Consider the following 21,388-nt stretch of genomic DNA (forward strand, 5'->3'; position numbering starts at 1 on the left):
TATTTCTTAAGCACAAGGATATCCTCTTATATAACCATACTGTTAGCAAATTCGAAAAATGGAACGTTGCTCCAGTACTTTTATCCAATCTATTGTTCTTATTCTGACTTTGTCATCTGTCTTCTCTAGCATATCCCCCTCTCCCCTGCCATACCCGGGGCTTGCGGACCCAGTTCAGGGTCACGTCCTGCATTTTGTTTTCCGGGTCTCAACTCTGGAAACCATATCCACATGAGGTAAAACACACGGCAGAAGGAGATGCAGACATTTAACTTAACCTGTATGTCTTGTAAATTGATAGTTTTGTAAATCTTCAATTTATATATATATATTTTAAAAGGTCTTATTTGAGAGAGCAAGAAAGAGAGGGTATGAGCAGGGGGAGAGGCAGAGGGAGAAGCAGACTCCCCACTGAGCTGGGAGCCTGATGTGGGACTTGATCCTAGGATCTGGGGACCATGACCTGAGCCAAAGGCAGACGCTTCACCCAGTGCCCCTGTAAATCCTCTATTTGATATTCTCATGATAATGCTTTGTATTTGTGACCGTGTGTGGATGCTTAAGAGTTAACCTGCTAAATCTACCACACATTTTTGGAATTTTTTTGTTTTTTGGTGTTTTTTAACCTAACAGGAGCCTCATAAAATGGAGGGCCAATAAAATGGAGGACCAGTGAGGGGAGTTTAGGCAGTAGAGGAGCCCTGCCTGGAGGAAGGGGTGCTGCCTTCTCAGTCCTGCTCAGATCCCAAAATTGCACAACGGTGGCCCACTGGTGTTCTTCTCTGGGCTTTGGCATCCCTCATTGCCACGGGCAACCTCTGAGGTCTTCCACCTGTGGTTATGAAATTTGGGAAGAAAGCCCTGTGGGTCATGGAGGCTACCCGGGTTCCTAGGGACCCAGGAGGGCCAGGGACTCACTGGGAGACCCGAGGGAGGCTGCTTCTCCTGGACTGACTCAGTCCCTTCATTGTGAAATGGGGGCCTCGGAGACCATTTTCACGTCGGTGTTCCTAGTGTCTAAGAAATTTTGGGTAGAGATTGCAACCAGAAATCTAAGCCTCCCCTTTAGGGTCTCAGGTGGCCTGGCTGAACCGAGGCTCAGGGGTGCCTGTAAGCGGCAAAGTGCATGAGATGGCGAACTGTGCAGCCGTGGACCAAGTCTGAAGGGGCTTTCTTTTTTGGTGCGAAACAGTGTGTGTGCAAGGCCGCCGCTTGTGTGGGAAAACAATGTCTGTGTGGCTTGCCTATTGAGGCAAAGCCTGTTCCTGCAGGAATCCCCGAGACCCTGATGAAGAGTAATTGTCTCCCAGAACAGGAACTCAGTGGCTGGGCAGGAGGGAGATGTGTGGCTGTTTTATTCTCTTTGGTATCTCTTAGCCGCGGGCTCTGTAAGTGTATCCATTTCACAGGAAATACAATGGGAAGAACCTGGTGTGAACAGAAGTGCAAGAGAGGCTCCTGGATGCTCTCACAGCCACTTCCTGGTCTGCACACAGGGTACACGAGTGTGTGCAGCTTGTGAAAACTCACTGAGCTGCACACTTACTGGCAGGTGCACTTTCTTGCATGTGAATTGTACTTCAGGGGAAAGCTGTAACCGAGTACGCTGTACATGCTTGTTTCGGTGTCCGTTTTACAAAAACTCTGCAGGATGACAGCGCTAACTGCGGTGATCTTTGGGATGGGTGCTATTTCTAGGGTCTTGCAGCGCTGAAATGTTTTACAGTGAAAACAGAAGCAGAGAAACCGATGGCTGCTTTTCAGAACCAGAGATCAGGAGAGAGCACTTTTGGAAGGACACACAGGAAAGGACTTCCAGCCACTGCCTTTGGGGAGGAGCCAGAGGGAGGTATGGGATTACTTACCCCATGCAGAAATGGTTTATTAAAAACTATTTAACAAGGCAAAAAAAATGCTTATCATTCTGTCCCAGCTATTCTTGCTGGTGACGGACTGGCCTGGGGAGGCCTGGGACGGAGGTCGTGCGATTTCTCTGGGGTCACCCAGCAAATCTGGTGGCAGAAGTGGGCCTCCAGCCCCCAGCACCCAAGTGTCTGCTGTCCCCGCTCCAGGTTTCCTGCCATTGACAAGTCACAGTCCTTTCCTATGGCTTTGCCAGGGGCTGCCTGGCCCTGGGCAGACACAGGGAGCACAATGTGCTTTCCTAATTAGCTCCCCCAGGGGGAAGCATGACTACACTGGGACAGGATAGGCAAGCCCCATGTCCCTGGAACCCACGGGACATGGGGTAGAGGGTGCGTGGAAAGATCTCCCGGGCTGGACCTCAGCCCCTTGGGGCCCTCCTTACTCTACTTCTCACCAAAGAGGTTAAATGTGGTGGTTTCATGGCCACTCCAACCTGGACTGACCCTCTTGTTCTCCCGGGGCCTCGGTTTTCGTCTGTGAGGCAGATAGGGGTGGGTCTGGCTCTCCGCTGTGGGGTCTGGCATGGAGACCGTGCTCAGTATCTGTTAGTCTGCGGAACGGGCAGCCCCATCTCGGGCTCAGTCAAAAGGTCAAACGTAGAGCAGAGTGGATACAAGCATGGACTCTGGCCAGGCGTCTGTCAGTAAACACTAAATAAAAGTGTTTGTTAAATTCATTTTTCAAATAGGCATGAGTGTACCCAGAGGCAAGGGTGGCTGCCTGGCTTGGCCACCTTTCCTTACCTCCAGCCTCCTGAGCCTCTCTGATTCTGGCCTCGAAGGGACTGTTCCAGCCAGAGAGCCGAAGGCACTTGGCTGTACCGCCCAGCTGTCCCCATCACCATCGTGACTGAATCTGTAAGATGGGGAAACACCAGCCCTCACCTTGCAGGCCTGCTAGAGAAGCATCGGGGCCCTGGGGGGCTGGCACTCCAGTGGGGCATCTCCAGGGCCGGGGAAGGCTTTAGGGGTGGACAGACCTCACCTCATCATCCTGCCATATGCCTTGGGGGGGGGTCACACTATTCCTCCAAATCATCTCAGCTAAAACAGGGGTAAGAACATCCCATTAGTACATTCACTTGCATGTGTGGGAGCTGCATGCCTACACGGCCCCGTCTGCAAAAACACGGATAAGGGAGAGGTTACAGTATAGAACATTCATCAGGCGGAACACACAGTTACTAAACGGACGAGGCCATCCTTTACCTTTGCGTGCTGACTTGGGATGACAGCCGACCTAGGTCAGGGAGAGCAGTGCAAGGTGCAGAAAGCACGGACAACACACTATTGTTTGTGTAAAGAGTGGGAGAAAGTTAACATATACATATATTTCTGTCCTTGCTTGGCTATTCATAGGGAATGGGACAAGATCTGGGAATGGGACCGATCACAAAATGTGGCGGCTAAGGCTGCCTGAAGGGAGAGCTGGTGGCTGGAGGGCACAAAGAAGGGAAGCTTCCCTGTATTTCCTCTCGTACCTCTTGAAGTCTGTACTGTGCGGATCAATAGATTCCTTACTCAAAAATAAATCAGATTAAGATTTCTTGACCAACCGCCACAGACAGCTAAGGGCTGTTCAAGAAGACTGTGAAGTCTGGTTATCTTGACTTCTGGAGACGGTCCTCCTGCCTCCCCTCCTGCCCCCCCATTCCCGTCCCACAGCCCCACCCCCTTCAGGGCAGAGGGCAGCACCTGTGACATCTGGGCCTCTGCCAAGTCTAGGAGAGGGGCCGCCTCTGACCTCTGATGTCCCTAGTCCTCACCCAACCCCCCATCACCATTCTTCAGCTGGGAACATCTTTTATTTAAAAATACTTTTTTATTTTAAACCCACCAATTCTCTCTCTCTCTTACACACACACACACACATCCCCACACTCATTCACAGATATGCACACATCCTCTGTCACCAACAGTCTTTGTTTTTCCAAAAGTTCAGCCTTGTCTCTGACCGGCCAGGGCTGGGGCTGGCGGGCTGGGTCCTCATAGCTCTCTGGGGTGCAGTGGAGATGTCCCAGGGAGCCTGCCCACAGGGTCATGGGCCCAGACCATTGTTTCCTGGTCCCAACACGAAAGAGGTTTGCATTGGGCTCCTGGGGTCTTCTCCCCTGTTTAACCAGTGGCTGGCCTCTGGCCTTCTTCTCCAGGGTCCTGCTTGGAACAAATGCCACAGGGGTCTAGGCTCATCTCCGCGGCACTCGGAGGGGGGTCACCCCCCTCACCTTCAAGCAGCTGCCCCCCAGGTCACGACGGCCGCCCTGCAAGAGGAAAGAGAAAGTTCGGTCAGGTCACCGTGAACACTGGAACTAACCTGTGTGTCCAGCAACAGGGGACTTGATAAATAAATCACGGCCGCACAATGAAGTTCTCCACAGCAGAACGCCAAAGGGAGTCTTTGTGACTGACAGGGAATGATGGAGAGACAACTGCATTTAAGGACAAAGGCAAGAACTGAGTGAATGTTCCTGTGTGCTGAGACGTCTGGAGAGAAGGGCACATGGGAAATTGCTAACAGGTTTCCTCAGAGGACAGGGATTTCATGGGGGACAAGGCATGATGGGTGGGAAGGAGGTTTTCTCTCTTTCGTTCTTTCTTTTTAATGCGATGTACTTTTTTACTCTTTTTGTTTCTTGTAATTTCATTTTATGTAATTTGTTGCTTTTTTTTTTTTTTTTTAAAAACCCAATACATTTAAAATGATATTAAATGGTAAAACAAATGAACTCCACAGTGGTCCTCCTAACTGCCTGATTGTATGCCCAGTGGCTTACGCATCAACCTTCCAAAGTAGACTGTGGATTTCTAGCCTCCCTGCCTTCATTCAGGGCCTTCTCTCTGCCAGGAACACGCACTCTGGTCCTGTCTCCCTGGGAAGGTTTCTCTATTCCTGCCATTACCCAGCACTTCCGGGGATATTTTAACTGGGAGAAACTTGGAAGGGGAAGACGGAGTTTCTTTTTGTTCCCCCCTCAGGCTGGGAGCTGAGGGAGGAGTAGGGAAAACGTCCTCACTCCATAATCCTGGTTGTAGCCCTGAGCCCAACATGAGTGGGTGCCAACTACTGCCCCTTGAATCCGTGCTGCTCACTGGGAGATGAGCTCATGGTGGCACCCCTGAAGCCACCTGTCCCTCAGCCCGCAGGGACCATCCCTATCTGGTGATCTGAGGTCTGATGTGGGGCTATCATCCTCGCTGTAAGTCAGTGAGGTCCCAGGCATTAGAGCACCCCTCTGTTGAGGCCTCCAGCCGCTTAAGGCCAAGCCGAGAGGCACCCAGCCAGTTGGTTAAAAAAAAGTTGGGCTAGAAATCCGAGTTGTCTTGCAGTTCTGCCTCCAGGACCTGCTGGTGTCTGAAATCCCACCGTCAATGCTCACCCCACCGAGCCTGGCTAGGAGATGGGGGGACAGGCCTCCTTCTTAGCCATCTAGAGAAATAGCCAACCATCTGGGAGCTCTGCCCCCTGCCCCCTCCGTCCTGGGCCCAGGTTGGGGCAGATCCATCCAGATGTGAGCCCAGCCTCCCTCGAGGCTCTCTGGGCCCAGGGACAACGTGTTCATTCACAGGCAGGGCTATTTTGAGGGCTGAGGCCACAGTCCCAGCAGAGCCCGGGGCTTAGGCTTCTCAGACAAATCTGGCAGGAGTGGCTGAGAAGGGGGGACAGGCGTGGGGGGGAGGGGGTGTAGTGTTGGGGGATTAAAAAACCCGCCTCCCACTCTTTCACGACCTCAGGGACAGGGGGAGCCATCTCTCAGCCAAGTCTGGCAGTCATCAGGAGACCCCAGTCTCATGCTAATGCTGGGACTATTGGCCTCCCTGAGATTGTGTCCTCATCTACAAAATGGGGTCGAAATGATTCTGCTGCCATCCCAGGGTGCAGGCTGTTGCAGACGCAGCTGTGAAAGAGGCTTGCAGACAGCCAAACGCACTTAGAAGGGACCCTGACCAGGACCCCACTTCTCTGTCCCCGAGAAAGTCAGTGCCCAGGGCTCTGGGAAGCTGAGTAGGGCTTGAGTGAAATGGATCCAGGCTTCAATCCCTGCTCTGCCATGGACTACCCATGGGCAGGTGACTTCACCGCACTGAGCCTGTCTCCCCGTGTGTAAAGCAAAGTCACGGTGACGATCATACGCATTCAGCTAGTTAAAGCCCTTAGTACCGTGTCAGACACACAGATAAAGCGTTCAAGTAGATATTCACAAGTATCATTATCGGCATCAGCCAGTGAGGGTACCTCCTTGCCTCCCCCCCACCCTCTGTGCCCCTCTCTGTGCCTGAACTGTGTACGCCAGCTGGGCGGCGGGGGTGCTTTCCAAGATGATCCTACCCACCCCCAACTCCGAGTGACAAAGGGGGAAACAGTAGAGACAAGAACCCTCCTTCCGTCTCCCACTTGCTATTTCTAAAGAACCACACTTGACCCCTCCTTAGACAGAAAAATCCTACAGAGAGCCTGGTGGTCCCTTGTGACCCCGTCCTCAGACTAGCCATGTGGGAGGGAGGGGGTGGCTCAGAGTTAAGCAGCAGAATCTGGGCCTTGGAGCTCTCTGGCCCCCTGAGCTCAGAAGGGGGACCCTGCAGTGGCTCCATGAGAGTCCATTTTCTTTCAGTTGAGCCTTCGAGGGGCCAGAGCTGGCCAGGATCGCCCCTCTTGCCTATTCCCAGAGGAGCCTGTGGGGGAAAGCATGGCTTCTGCAGCCAAATTTGGCTAGGTTCTTGGTCCTGTAACAGATCGCGGGGAAACAGCCAGACCCAGGCGAATAAATCCCTATGATCCACAGGACAGGCTGAACCCAGCAGAGAAGGCCCCCCACCCTGCCCCGCTGCAAGTGTGGGTGCATAGCAGATGTGACTTCTCCCGCAGGCCTGCGGTTATAACTCGCCAGCCCCCTGCCCTCCCTCCCCAATAACCTTTCCCACTTCCCAATCAGGCAGGCTTGAGTTCAAACCCTCACTCCATCATGGACAGCGTCTCTAAGCAGGTGGGGGCCACCAGAGCACCTCTGCCACTAAGGGGTTTTAATGGGTGATGAGTGCTTAGCCCAGGAAATCAGTGCCCATCACGACTGCCTCCCCTCTGTGCTCTGCCACCTTCAACGTCTTTCCCCTTCCTTCTCTATATCATGTTTTCTGACTCCAACTCTTGGGGTGCCCTGCTCCTAGAACACTTTTCCCTATCCACTCATCTGTCTGCCTGTTCCCAAGCATGTGTCAGGAATTCAGCCCCTAGCTGGGAGCTTCCTCTGGGCTCCCACAGTCTCTTGGTGCTCTGCCTTCCCACCAGGAGACTGTGGCCTCCCTGTCTTCATCCCCATTCCCTTGCCCTGGCCCTGGGAATTCATGACTGTGGGTGGGGCCCCACGACCTGCTTCTCTGGGAATGTTCTCAGAGCCAACAAAAGACAGCTATTGGGTAGATAAGGTTGGCTGAACTGAGGGAACAGGTGAAGGGCAGTCCGAGGGTTATCACCAAGGGCCCGGCCAGCCCTCTGCATCCCAGACCAGGTACATGAAGGCCCACCTGGCTTTCCCACACCACCTGGAACACCAGCCGGGGCCCACAGCTGGGAGTTGGCAGGGTACAAGTCAGGCAGAGCCTGAGACGACTTAGTCAGGGAATCTGAAGCAGCCATGGGGGTGAGAGGCCAGGCTGGGAGTCTGATGAGTCAGAAGAAGACAGTCTGGGGCCAGGGCACATGGGCTTCCCCGGGACAGAGTGAAGCAGGGGGCCTAGAGCGGCTATAAGAACCAAAGAGTGGGGGACTCAGAGTCTGACTCTAATTCTCTGTGCCCTTTCACTTTCCAAAAGGCTGTGGTTCAGTCAGGGGATCCCCCAGTCTCACTACCTCCATATGTAAATACTAGCTGCTGGAATCCAAAGCTTTCATTTCAGACCAGCTTCCCTACTGTAGGAGAAGGCTAGGACAAGAGAGGGAAAGGTAGGGGATGAAGCAGGCTCCTTGGGGCCTAAGCAGGAGGAGAAACTTCCAACCAGGAGAGCTCCCTTTCAACCTCTGCAGTTACTCAGCCCCCTCCGCCCCCTACCAGGCTGGTTCTCATCCTTCTGTGGGGGGACACACCACAGGAGCTCAGCTCCAGCTCCATCCAGCTGACTCAATGGTGACCTCGCCCCCACTCTCTATCCCTTTTGTGAAGACCCCCTTCTTCACTCCTACTGCTCATTAGCTGGCCATCTCAGATTTTTAGTTGGAGGTGCGTGTTTCCTCTTCTCAGTCTCCTGCCTTTGGGTCAAGTCTTAGGATGGCGGACAATTATTTTACTGGTGGGGGAAGTTCATGGCAAACGTGGACCAGCAAGCAACAAAACCTGCGTTGTGGCTTCCCAGGTGAGCAAATGCGGGCATGCGATCACACCCCCCTGAGCCTCAGATCCTCATCTGTGATAAAATGGGCAGAATAACTACCTGCCTGGGAGTTCTCGTGAGGGTCAAAGAGGAGGAGGAATGCAGCTCGCACCTGGGAAGCGCTTAATAAAATGATGGCCTTTCTAACTACTTCTCACGCTCTTTCCCCAGCACACCTTCAGTTAAAGGGGTGCCCTTCAAGGAGCCATCTCCGTTTTCTGGGCTTTCCCGCACCACTTCTGTTTGGGGGACTTGGAGCGAGTGGTTCTGTTCCACATCAAACCCTGGGCTTGGAGCGCCGCAGCCCCCGACAAACTTCCTGTCTCTTCCCCCTCTCTTCGTTGGGGTCTCCGCTCCTCTTCTGCTTCCCTAGGAGGCCCCGTCCCCCGCTAACCCCCGATCCGCGGCTACAGTCCTGGGGCTCCGCGCACTCACCCCTTTGCGCTGGTTGCTGAGGCAGAAGGTGCAGATGGAGCGCGGCTGGCGGCCGCCGTCGGGGGCGGCGGGGACCGCGCTCTTGGCACTGCCGGCCGCACGGAAGCACGGCTGCCCGTCGTCGGCAGCGTCGCCCAGCAGCAGCACGTTGGCCAGGTGCGCGATGTAGCTGGACGCCAGGCGTAGCGTCTCGATCTTGGACAGCTTGCGGTCCACCGGCTCGGTGGGGATGAGCGTGCGCAGCGCTGTGAAGGCCGTGTTCACGCTCTGTGTGCGGTCCCGCTCCCGCGCGTTGGCCGCCTGCCGCTGTCGCACCACCACCACAGGACCCGCGCCGCCGCCGCCGCCGCCGCTCGCCCGCCGCCCGCCCCCGGGGCCCGGGCCGCGCCGCGCCGCCTCCAGCCCCTCGCAGCAGCCAAACGACTGGTCGGACGCGTCGCTCTCGCTGCGGTTCTCCTCGTCCTCGCTTAGCAGCCGCACGTCCGGGTACAGCACGTGCGCGCCGACGGGGCGCAGCAGCGCGAACGCCATCGGCGCGGGGCCGTGTCTCTCCGTGCGCAGCGTCTCAGCGTCTGCCGCGCCCCGCCGTGCGCTCTCGCGCGCTCCCACGGCCCCGCCGGCCGCCGCCTTATAGCCGGGGAGGGGCCAATCACGAGGCCGCCCCGGCGGGGGCGGAGGCCGCCGCCCTGGCCAATGGGGAGGCGCCCTTCGCGCTCCGGCCAATGGCGAAGCGCCCACCGCCCCCGTTCCCCAGGTTGAAAGCAGCCCGGGAGCCAAGCCGCCCGCCCTGAAGGCTCCAGGCAGCGCAAGCGAGCCGGGCAAGTGTCTGGGGAGTTTGGGGCGGGGGGGTGTCTGGGTGGCTGGGATGGGGTGTGCCCAGGTCTGGACTCTTTATCTTCGGTCTAGACCCGCAGAGAGACTCTCAAGGCTGTTTCCTCGTTCGGTAAGAGGGTTGCAGAGAAACCAGCTCGGGGTTTTCCCGCCCCCACGTTCTGATACTGTGGTTTTGCAGCTTTCTTGTGTGTAAGAGCTGGGGAAGGGGGCTGTTGGCATGACAGATTCCCGGGTTCCTCCCGTTCTGATTCAGCAGGTTTGGAACGGGACCAAACCCAGGAATCTGCATTAGGATGGTGTCCATGGAGAGCACTTAAGAGAAACACTAATCTTTCCAAATAAGGATTACACAGTGTCACATCCTCAACGGCAAACTTAAAAAAAAAAAAAAAAGCGGGGGTGGGGGTCGGGGACAAGAACAGCACAACAAACCAGTACTTCATTCATTCATTTATTCATCCAACAAATATTTCTTGGGTGTCTGCGTTGTCAGGAATGGTTTTAGGTCTGTGAATAGAAAGGTGACAAACTCTTTGCCCTCATGGAAATTGACATTTTGGTTGAGGCCTTACTGTGTGCTGGCCACCATGCTGAGGGCTATACTGATCTTTACTACTCCTTGTTGACGTTGTGGGGGAGTATCCCCGATTTACAGATCAGAGAGCTCTAGCCATCAGTCTTACAAGAGGTGAGTGGAGGCTTTAGCCACAGCCTGTTTGACTTCACCATCGTGAAGGCCACACCACCGTGGCCTACTAACCCTCACCACCAATAAAACACAGATTACTTTCCTGTAATCTCCACAATCCCACTCTGGCTCCAAATCCATGCCCCTCTCTTTCCTCGGAATGGCACCGAGAGAGAGAGAGAGAGAGAGAGAGAGAGAGAGAGAGAGAGAAAGGTGTGACTGTCTTTCCTTGTTGCCTTCCTTCCTTTCTTCCTTCCTTAGGGAAACCTTAGATTGTTGAGTCTGACATGTTCTCTTTCTTGGGGGCCCTGGGAAGAATTACTGAGCTGTTGATGGCGGCTGGGGTCTCCACGCTGTGCCCCCTTCCCAGCTCCATCCTGGGGAATGGTCCAACCTGTACCCTTAGGATTTGAAAATAACTCTCTTCAACCTGAATGCATCTATGTGGTAGAGAGGGCACAGGGACTGAAGGCAAAGGGTTTCTAGATGGGTTTTTGGCTTGTTTTCCTTTCTGGGCCTCAGGTTTTTTGAAGATGACTCCCAGTTCTGCCACACTCCTTTCCTGGCTTCTCCTACCCAGGGCAGAATGGGGGAAGGGAGCTAGAGGGTTTCCCTTGGCTGTCGGGAGAGCAGCCCCTGAGGTCTTCAAGCCCCAGGGTCTGTGGGAATTTCTGTTCCCACACCTGGCTCCCCCACCCCTCCTCATTTGACCGTGACCCCAGCCAGCCTGGGCTTTGGGGAAGAGGAGAAGGAGCCTGCGCAGGCCCCCTCCCCACAGGGCTAGTCCCACACGCAGCCCCAGGCCAGGCTGCTGCTTCCTGAGCCGATGAGTTATTACCGGGAGATTTCCTTCCCTGTCGGCGCCTCCTCACAGGGGCTCCGGGCTCCCTTCACTTTCGCTTTCTCCCCCTTCTCCCCCTCTCTTCTGCTCTCAGTCCTCAGGCAGCTTGAAATTCCTCTGTCCGGCCCCCTCCTCATTCCAGCTCCAGGTTGGAGAAGCCAAACAGGGCATGAACTGGGCCGGGAAGCCGGGGAGGGCTTACTTGCTAGGCTCATTCATTCACTCGCTCCTCAGGCAGGCTTTCACTCTGGGGACCCTGGGAGTAAAATAAAACCATGAATGAGACTGAGTTAGGCCTTCAGAAAGCGAGCTGTAAACAAAGAACTCCAGGACAATGTGATGGGAGCCATAAGCCTGCCTCCTAGAACCCGGGTCCAGCCCAGGGGTAGCTGCCTCGTGGAGTTCGGTTTCCTGCTCTGAAAACTGGGGATAATATTAGCACCCCTCCCTAGGGCTAGTGATGGTTCCAAGAATGCATGCCGGTTAAGCCGTGGCCTGGCACCTATCGAGAACTCAACACATAAGAGGAGTTTGTGCTGAATCTCTTAGAGGCTGGCTGCAGGTGGAGGAGAGAGCCATGGCCAGCAAAGACTGAGCAGCTTTGACTCTGTTCCCAGTCGCATCCCTGGGAGTGGGCATGGGGCTCCTTGCCACATTCTTAGCTCACCCACGCGAGGGGCTCAACTCCTTCCATCCCTTGTCCTCTGTCTCTGCTCCACCCACACTTCTTCCTCACTGCCTGTGGAGCCCACATCTGCTGTGCACCCACCTGGATACCCCCTAGCTTAGTCCCTCACTTTCTTCCTGTCTTCCCTTAAATCTCACCTCCTCAGGGAGGCCTTCCCCCACCACAGCCCCTACCCCCTCATCCCTGCTAGCACCCCCACAACTCTCCCTCTCCACTTCATCTTGCTTTCCTTCTTTCCATGCACCTGTTACTGCTTCTCTTCCTTCATCTGCAAATATTAATTGAGCACCTACTATGTGCCAGGCACAGTTCTGGGTCTGGGGCATACAGCAGTGAATGTACTACGTAATTAGCTGGCTCCCTCCGCTGGAACATAAGCGTCATGGGGCAAGGGCACGGTATTTTGCTCATCTCATCTCCTCTCTATCACAACCTTCCAAGGTAGGTATCGTTATTATTCCCAATTTACAGATGAAGACCCCCAAGGTCCCAAGAGCGGGGAGTGACTTTCTTGATTGAGGTTGCTCTGTGGGCCAAGGGGATCTCAGGTCGGTCATACTCTTCCCCAGCCACAGGGCCTCTCTGGCAGCCCAGAGGTGTGGGAGGTCTGAGAAGGAGTCTGTCTGGTAAGAGGAGGAGAGTCTTTTTTTTTTTAAGATTTTATTTATTTATTTGACAGAGAGATAGAAAGTACAAGTAGGCAGAGAGGCAGGCAGAGGAGAGGGAGAAGCAGTTTCCCCAATCATCAGGGATCCCAATGTGTGCCTGGATCCCAGGACCCCAGGATCACAATCCCGGGTAGCCTCTTAACTGACTGAGGCACCAGAAACCCCTAAATGCAGCTTCATGGTGAAGCCCGCTTTGCTGCTCTCCTGCCTTGGTGCAATCTGGCTTGTTGATCACACTGTATCCTGACTTCTCTCCCTTTGTCGCTGATTCCTCACTCTCCTTTCCTTCCCCACACAGGACACCCACTCTAATATATTTTTTTAAAGACTTCATTTTTTTTTTTTTTTTTTTAAAGAGCAGTATTAGGTTTACAACAGAATTGAGAAGGCACAGAGCTTTCCCCTCTTCCCTTTGCCCTGCCGCAAATAACCTCCCCATTATCAGTGCCACTTGCCAGAGTGGTGCATCTGTGACAATTAATGAACCTACATTGACCTATCATTATCATCTAGAGACCATAGGTGACTTTGGGATTCGCTCCTGCTGTTGTACAGTCTGTGGGTTTGGGCAAATGTTTATAATGACATCATTATCTTACCATCATTATGGTCTCATACTGACCATTTTCATTGTCCTAAAATTCCTCTATACCCTGCCTGTTCATCTACATTGCATGCCTGCCACTGCTGATCTTTTAATCATCTCTATAGTTTTGCCTTTTCTAGAATGTCATATAGTTGGGATCATACAGTACATAGCCATGTCAGATTGACTTCTTTCTCTTAGAAATATGCATTTAAGTTTCCTCCATGTCTTTTTGTGGCTTGAAGATGCATTTTTAAAGCATTGAATAATATTCCATTGTCTGGATGTATCACACTTATTTGGCCATCCACCTACTGGAGAAATCTTGGCTGCTTCCAAAGTTTGGTTATTATGAATAAGGCTGCTGTAAGCATTGTGTGCAGGTTTTTGTGCAAACATAAATTTTCCACTCCTTTGGAGCATGATTGTTGGATTGTATGATTTGCTTTCTTATTGTTGAATTTTACGAGTTCTTTGAATATGTTGGATAACAGTCCTTAATTGGATGTGTCTTTTGCAAATATTTTCTTCCAGTCTGGGGCATGTCTTGTCATTCTCTTGACAATGTATTCCATAGAGAAGAAGCTTTTGATTTTAATGAAGTCCAGCTTCAAAGAACTTTCCCGTTCTTTCTTTGATGGATCTTGTCTTTGGGGTTGGATCTAAAAGTCTTTACCACATACAAGGTCATCTAGGTTTTCTCCTATGCTGTCTTCTAGGTATTTTATAGTCTTGTGTTTTACATTTAGGTCTGTGATCCATTTTGAGTTAAATTTTGTGAAAAGTGTAAGGTCTGTGTCTAGATTCATGTTTTTGCTAATGGATGCCCAGAGTCCAGTTGTTCCAACAACATTTGTTGAAGGGACCATCTTTACTTCATCATATTGCCTTTGATCCTTGTCCAAGGTCAGTTGGCTATAATTATGAGGGTCTATTTCTGGGCTCTCCATTCTGTTCAGTTGATCTTTTTGTCGATTATGCTGCCATTACAATGCTGTGTTGATAACTGTAGTTTTCTCGTGAGTCTTGAAGTTGGATAGAATCAGTCTCCAGCTTTGTTCTTCTCCTTCAATATTGTGTTGGCTCCTCTGGGTCCACTAAATATTGGCGATGTGTGTCTTTGTCATAAACTATGTGGGGCTGATTCATGTGAGTGGGTTATTAATGAACACAAATGGTAGTTTCTATAGATCTGTTTGGTAGGTTGGTTTGTTTACTTGACACTGTGCTCTGTGGGCTGACTCTAACCCAAGTGCACTCCTTCTAACCGCTGCTTAGTATGTATAGTGTATATGCACCTACCAGGCCTCCTTTTCCATTGCCTTTAGTGATGGATCCTATGGTCGCCTCTGACTTGTGCGTCTCTAAGCACAGCTGTGATGGACCTCTGGTGCATGACTCTCACAGACTCCTGTGTGTGTTTCTCTGGGATAGACACCCAAGGACAGGATTTTGGGGGCAGAGATAATGCACACACTTAGCATAAGCTCTCTCTGACTGTGCTCTGGGATGGCTTCTCCAGTCCACATGCCCAGTGGGCTTGAGGCACCCTCAGCCTCATGTCATCCCTGGCACTTGAAATGATCTGATTTCCTGTTTTAATCTGCATTTCTCTATGATGACAGAGAAATGGGTTTTTTCCATCTTGCCTCCTCCACTAGACTGTGAGTTTTCCAGGGCATGGGGTGGAGCCTAGTATCCTAGGCCAGAGCTTGGCACACTGTGGGCAATGAGGAATACTTGTTGAGTGAATGAAGACATGAAAAGGCTGGTGCCCAACCTCCCACCCCTACTCTGTACCTAGATGGTATAGAGTACCATCTGTCTCTATCTTGTATACCATCTATCTATCTATCTATCTATCTTGGGCATAGATAAGAGATGCAGCAGAAGGACAAAGTCCCACACATTAATCTGCTTGGAGAAGAAGACTCATGAAAGTATTTATTGAGGGCCTTGTTTGGGTCAAGAACTCATCGACCTATTACTTGCCATCTCAAGTTCAGTCAGGCGAGATGAAAATATTTTTCTCTGTCACATTCAAAGTGTTTACAGATCCTGCACTCTGTGCTGTGGTATCTGGGCTGGAAGAGGGCCCACCATGACCCTTGTCTCTCGGTATTTGCACCCTTGTGCAGACCCTTCCCCCAACGAATCACTTCTGGCTTGTGTGACCAAAAGAACCTGGCAGAAGAGATAGTAGCTGATAAAAGCATTGAGCTTCTGCCTCAATCTCTTGAATCACCCACTCTGGGGACAGCAACCACCCCGTGATGAGGATATACTGGTTATCCTGTGGAGAGGTCCCCCAGCTTGAAGGCAGCACCAGCTGGCCAGCCCTGTGGGTGAGCCTCCTTGGGTGTGGGTCCTGAATTCCCGACCCAAAGGAACTGTTAGAAAGAGCAAAGATAAGAAAGAAAGGCACAGATAGATAAAGATAATGAATAATGATTGATGTCGTAAGCCCCTAAGTTTAGTGTCTTTTGTTGTGTCACCTTAGACAACTAAAGCAGGTGGTGTCAGGGACCCAGGCTCTGTCTATCTTTTTGTTCCATCGTATGTGGCCTCTACCCTCTAAGTTGTCTCAGACCAAAATGGCTGCAGGGGGGGTTCTGTTGGCAAAAAGGAGAAAGAAGAGGAAGAAGGAAGGGCATGCTTCACCCTTTAAGGACACTTGTCAGGGAGTTATAATCACACTTCTACTTTTGTTCCCTTGATCAGACCTTGTTATGGGCCCTTACGCTACTGAAAAGGAGGCTGGGAAATGTAGTCTTCACTGCAGGTGGCCACATGGCCACTGAATACTGGGTTTCTATTAGGGGAAAAGAGTGGAAGACTGGATACCAGGAAACAACCAGGAATGTCTGCCATCATGTGGTTGAGTCTGCAGACAGGGAGCCTGACTGCTTGGGTTTACCTCTCTGCTTTCCAAAGCTGTATGACCCTGAACATTTGACTGAGTTTCTCTGTGCCTCAATTTCCTCATCTGTAAAACAAGGATCCCCCTAGAGTCTGTCTGCGGAGGGTGGCTGTGAGGAAAGGGGAGCCATCCTGGCACACAGTGTGTGGTGTGTAAGTGCTAACTGTTATCATTAGTTCATCTTTACAAGTGTTTTCCCAAGGTTACACGGTTGCTAAGTGAGGGATGCAGAATTTGGTGTGATAGCAATTGACCCCAAGATCCAGGTCAGTACCTGGGATGTAACAAGCATCCAGAAATATCTGTTGCATGAGTGTGTTAAACATTTAGACTGCCCTTAAACAGGTTTTGTTCTGTTGTTCTGTTCAGGCTACTGAGAAAGTTCCATTGACCTCAGTCATGGGGTTCCTCTGGCTGGTTTCTTCAATTCCACTACCAGAACTCAGTCCCTCAAGGACCCTCCAGGCCATCATTTTCAAGAGAGAATTCCTGGGAGCTATTGTTCTGGAAGGTGCCCAGAATTCCATGATTTAAAAGTCTGGGGAGCTGCATTTGGCATCCCCCTTCTAGAGAGTTGTAGCACTTTTACATGTTAAAGGCTCTGAGAAATCCTGCAGTGAATCAGCTTATCAGTCTGCATTCTGATCTTCATTTTCTAGTCTCATTTGACCATAGACCCTCCTACCCAACCCCCCACCCCCACCCCAAGCCAGACGCCTAACAGAGAATATAGTTTGGCAGACGCCTCTCCGCCTGTTATCAGGCTGTTATCAGTGATATCCACTGCAGTGTGAGTGAGTATCCTCCTCTTTCTTGAGAGCATGTCTCCTAGGAGTGAGGGGGGAGTGAGTAGGGGGCACTGGTTACCAGGCAGAGCGGAGTTAAGAGGGGGACCTCCAGGCATTTTCCCAGAACACTACTCTCTAAGGGACACTAAAATGTTATTGGAAATGTAACATGTTGGGGAGAAAAAATGTGTTTCCTGCCATTTCTGTAAAGGGAAGTGTAGTGAAAATTGAAACATAATAATAATAATTAATTTTTTTGTTGGATTGCTATATGCCAGGTACACTCTTCTAAGTACTTGGGTATATTTTCTCTCTCCATTTTTTTTAAGGAGTGGGGGAAGAGGAAGAGGGAGAGAGAGAACCTCAAGCAGACTCCACACCCAGTGCAGAGCCTAACACAGAGCTCGATCTCATAACTCTGAGATCACGACCTGAGCCAAAATCAAGAGTCAGACACTGAACAAACGAGCCACCCAGGTGCCCCATTTTCTCATTTAACCCTCAGAACAGTCCCATGCACTAAGTATTATGAATATTCCCATTTTACAGTGGGGTAAACTAAGGAACAGAGACGTTAAGGAACTTGCCTAAGGTCACACAGCTAAGGAGTGGACAGGAATTTTTTGATCAGCTGCTTGTGGTGAGAATGAGGAGGTAAGAGCTGCACTTCAGGGTAGTTTAAGCCCAAATGCTCCCAAAACTCTGTTCTAGGGAGAAAGGACCTGCTAGCTGAGCTACTCTGATTTTGTTGAGTAGGGGATGCAGGTTTGAGGCCAGAATGAGTTGTTCAATAATCGAAGGGAAGCGGATGCATCATGGGTGCCCTCCTTCAGTTCCATCCCTCCAAAGAAATGTTGGGCAGATGCTTAAAGACCATGAGATTGAAGGAAGTGCTGAATAATTTAGCTTTCCCAGGTCCCTACAGGTTGAGGTTGGCCCTCACACCTGTGCCAGGTGACAGTCACCAAGGCATGTCAAAGAGCAAGATGATGTTAAAAGAAACCAGCATTTAAGGAGTCTTTTGAAAATTCAAGGAGGGCTGTTGAAAATCCTTAAGGCCAGGTGTTGGGGGCAGGGGCTGCATCCTAAAGCAGTAGCTGACTGTGCCCTTGGCAATTCTCCTCCCCTCTGCAAGCGAGATAGTGGGGGAGGGACAAGTTGGAGAGTGACACTGGTCGATCATATTACCCCCATTCCAGGTTTGGTTGCTCAGCCCAGACAATAGGATTTCATAGAAGAACAAGATCAGAAACCTAGAGCAGGCTGGTAAGCCTTCCTGGATCAAGCCAAGGGGGTCTTGGCTACCTTACATAGAGACCCCATGATGAAGATGTGTTTTGGTCTATCCTCAGAGGTCAGTGGTGATGCTTGCACAGCAGGTGCATTTGCAGGATGCTTTCCTAGGTTGAATGCAAACACTGCTATATGCTTATATGATATCCAACCCCTCCCTCCATCCCTCAGCAAAACCCTCATTTGTCCAGGAAAGCAGTGGGTCTAGCTATAAATATTCCCCTTCTTCGCCTTCCATGCAGCTGGGACAGCCATGTGGCTCATTCTGGCCAATGAGATAAAGATAAAAGTTCCTAGGGAAAGGTCTTTTTCCTTACATGAAATTACAGAGTGTCCTGAGAAGGTTGGCCGGTTACCTTCAGTCTCTTCCTGCCTGGAATGGAGATGCGATTCCTGGAGGTAGAGCAGCCAACTTGGTGCCATGAGGACAATAGTCACATGCTAAAGATGGCAGAATGGCTGAGTCCTTGATAATTCCTTTGAGAAGCCACACTAGTCCCTAACTTCTTGAAAAATAATAATTTAAAAAACACTCTTATTTGGTGAAGCCCCTATATATTGGTTTTTGTTTTGTTACATGCAGCCAAATACATAATCAACACACCCAGATCTCATAAGGAATAATGTCCGTAACACTACCATCTATAGTGCACTGTGTGCCAGGCACTGAACAAAGTGCTCCAGATCCCTTGTTTCATTTCATCCTCACCATCCTACAAGCAGGGGGCTGTAACTGGCAGCATGTTACAGGAAGGGACATAAGGGCTCCGAGGAATTAAGAAACTTGCCCCAAGATGGCCCAGCTAGGGGAGCAGCAGGCTCAAGAATTGGACTCGAGGGGCGCCTGGGTGGCTCAGTGGGTTAAGCCTCTGCCTTTAGCCCGGGTCATGATCTCAGGGTCCTGGGATCGAGCCCTGCATTGGGCTTTCTGCTCGGCAGGGAGCCTGCTTCCCCCTCTCTCTCTGCCTACTTGTGATCTCTCTCTCTCTGTCTGTCAAATAAAAAAAAAAAAAAAAAAAAAAAAAAAAAAAAAAAGAATTGGACCCGAGTCTCTAATTTTCTGAAGTCTGTATTAATAGCTATAGTGGCTTAAAAATACGACCTCCAATCTTCCCATCAGGAGCTGGGGTCTACGTCCTCTCTCCTTGAGTCTGAGCAGGCTTGTGACTGCTTCGAACTTGTGACTGTTGAACTTGGCAGAAGTGACTTTCGAAGTGACCTGGGACTTCTGAAGCTGGGTCATACAAGGTGATGCACTGGAACCCACTTTTGCTTGGCGCTCAGAGTTGCCATGTGACAAGTTCAAATGCCCTGAGACCACCATGCCATGAGGAAGCCCAGGCCACATGGAGGGCTACACAAAGTTGCCTCTGATGGCTTGTACTCTTCTTCCCGTCCTCCCAGCCCAGGGGAGAGATATGTGAGGAAAGATGCTTTCATAGGACCCCAGCCCCAGCTGGTGGGTCTTCCCAGTTGAAGTGCAGTACACTTCAGGAAGCAGAGACAGGCCTTTCCTGCTGTGCCCATTATGACGAATCCTGATTTACAGAATCCGTAAGCATAAGAAAATGGTTGTTTTAAGACACCAAGCTGTAGGGTAAATTGTCCCACAGCAATACTAGTTGTAACTGTAGCTCACCGCGGCGCCTTCCAAATATCTTCACATCTGAAAATACCCAAAGCCTGAAAGTACAGTTGATTTTTGATTATCTGCCGTAATTATATTCTGTAAAGTCACCGCAAAGACTGAATTAGCAGTTAACGGAATGACAGCTCCTAAGGGGGAAATACAGGGTGAGGATTCTTTGAGCCTCCGGTCATCATATTTTCATTAACTGATCAATACTTCCCCAGGTTTATGTGTGTTTCTGTTGAAGGACACCTTATTTAATATATACTGTTGATTCATTAACCTTGAATCCTGGATACCAGGTAACTCATGCCTGAGCAAAGCTTATTTAACATGTGTCTTTTCTTCCTAAGGCGCATTACAGCTTTCTGGAGCTTACGAACACTAGTCAGCGTTTTAGGACTATTACTGGGGACATTTTAGATAGCAAAATCTCCAACAAAAAGCCCATGGGTGTGTAAAGTGGGGCACTAAGTAGACCACAGAAACGGACCCCCATTTACAACTATGAGAGTGGACACAAGAAGACAGAAGGACAGCTTGACCCACCTCAGCTGGGAACGTGTATCCAGAGGCTCAGGGAAAGAATGGAAGCACTGGGAGTATTTGTTTGTGAATTACACATACATTTCGGTGAGTAGGCAGATTCCTTAATACAGAGTCTTTGAATAATAAGGGTTAACGGTATTATTTAATACGTTCAGGGCTTGCAATCCTGGTTAATAACCAGAGGAAGTGAGAGGCATGGAGCAGATAAAGGGGGCACCCCAAGTGCCTTGCTTTTGTCATTTGTGAAATGTGAGCGATGACTCCTACCCCATCCGGTTTGCAGAGGGAGGGAGTGATAGCAATAATATCGGCTATTACTTATGGAGGGCTCCATGCTGAACACTTGACATGCCTGTTCTCATTAACTCCTCACCGCAGTCCTTATGAGACAGATCCCACTATTAAGCCCATTTTACAGATGAGGAAACACAACCCCAGCCAGGTCAAGGGACTTTGCCCCACATTTTACAAACTAGACCAGATGAAGCTGGATCCCATTTCTGTCTGAGTCCCACGTGCATGTCCTTTCCCACACTGCTCCAGACTGCGCCAGAGCCCCTGTTTACAAGACACCTGGCACAGAGTGTGTTCAAAGTATGTGGAAATGCTTTGCTGATGACCCTAAACTAGGATCTGGGGCCTTTGAGGCAGTTCTGTAAAGGGAGAGGGGAGGCCGAGCCCTAGTCAGGGTTGGTGGGGGGCAGAGTAGGAACCATGGGGAAGGAAGGAGCCTGCGTGGTAGCAAGGCAGGGCAAGGAGCTAGGAGGATCTTGAATCAGACCCCGTGCTCCCCTCCCACAGAGGGTTAAAGCAGCCCAGGCTCCTTCCGGCTGAGCGGAAATCAGATTTTGAGAGCTGAGCAGAGCTCCAGAGGGATGTTTTTCTTCTCCATTTGTCTGCTGTGGCTGGCCCATAAAATCTACCGGAACTCCATGCTGAACTGAGGAATTCCTGCTGAACGGCAACATGGAGAAAGCAGGCAGGAGGCGCGGGGGGCGGAGGGGGGGGGAAAGCCCTTATCAGTGGCAGAGACCACTCCATCTTCAAGACTCCACCTCTGGGTCAGGGGATCCCCTCTGGAGGCCTCACAGGCTTTCAAGGAAGAAGGACATCCCTTCCCCCCAAGTGAACTTGGGAGGTAAGGAGTGAGTCCAGGCAGGGAGGGGTCTGGCCATGGCAG

The 21,388-nt window shown here is 51.1% G+C and overlaps 1 protein-coding gene across 1 annotated transcript; it reads right to left on the bottom strand.

The window, feature by feature from the left end:
• Positions 1 to 3,722: 3,722 nt before the first annotated feature.
• TCF15 (transcription factor 15) lies at positions 3,723 to 9,353 on the bottom strand. The gene is made up of 2 exons (XM_059132899.1): positions 8,724 to 9,353; positions 3,723 to 4,186 (listed from the first exon to the last, which is right to left on the bottom strand). The coding sequence occupies exons 1-2, from the start codon at positions 9,252 to 9,254 to the stop codon at positions 4,112 to 4,114; spliced, it is 606 nt and encodes a 201-aa protein (XP_058988882.1). The 5' UTR covers positions 9,255 to 9,353; the 3' UTR covers positions 3,723 to 4,111.
• Between the last annotated feature and the right edge of the window lie 12,035 nt (positions 9,354 to 21,388).

The sequence above is a fragment of the Mustela lutreola genome, chromosome 9 (genome assembly GCF_030435805.1).
Source record: "Mustela lutreola isolate mMusLut2 chromosome 9, mMusLut2.pri, whole genome shotgun sequence".
Classification (NCBI taxonomy): Eukaryota; Metazoa; Chordata; class Mammalia; order Carnivora; family Mustelidae; genus Mustela; species Mustela lutreola.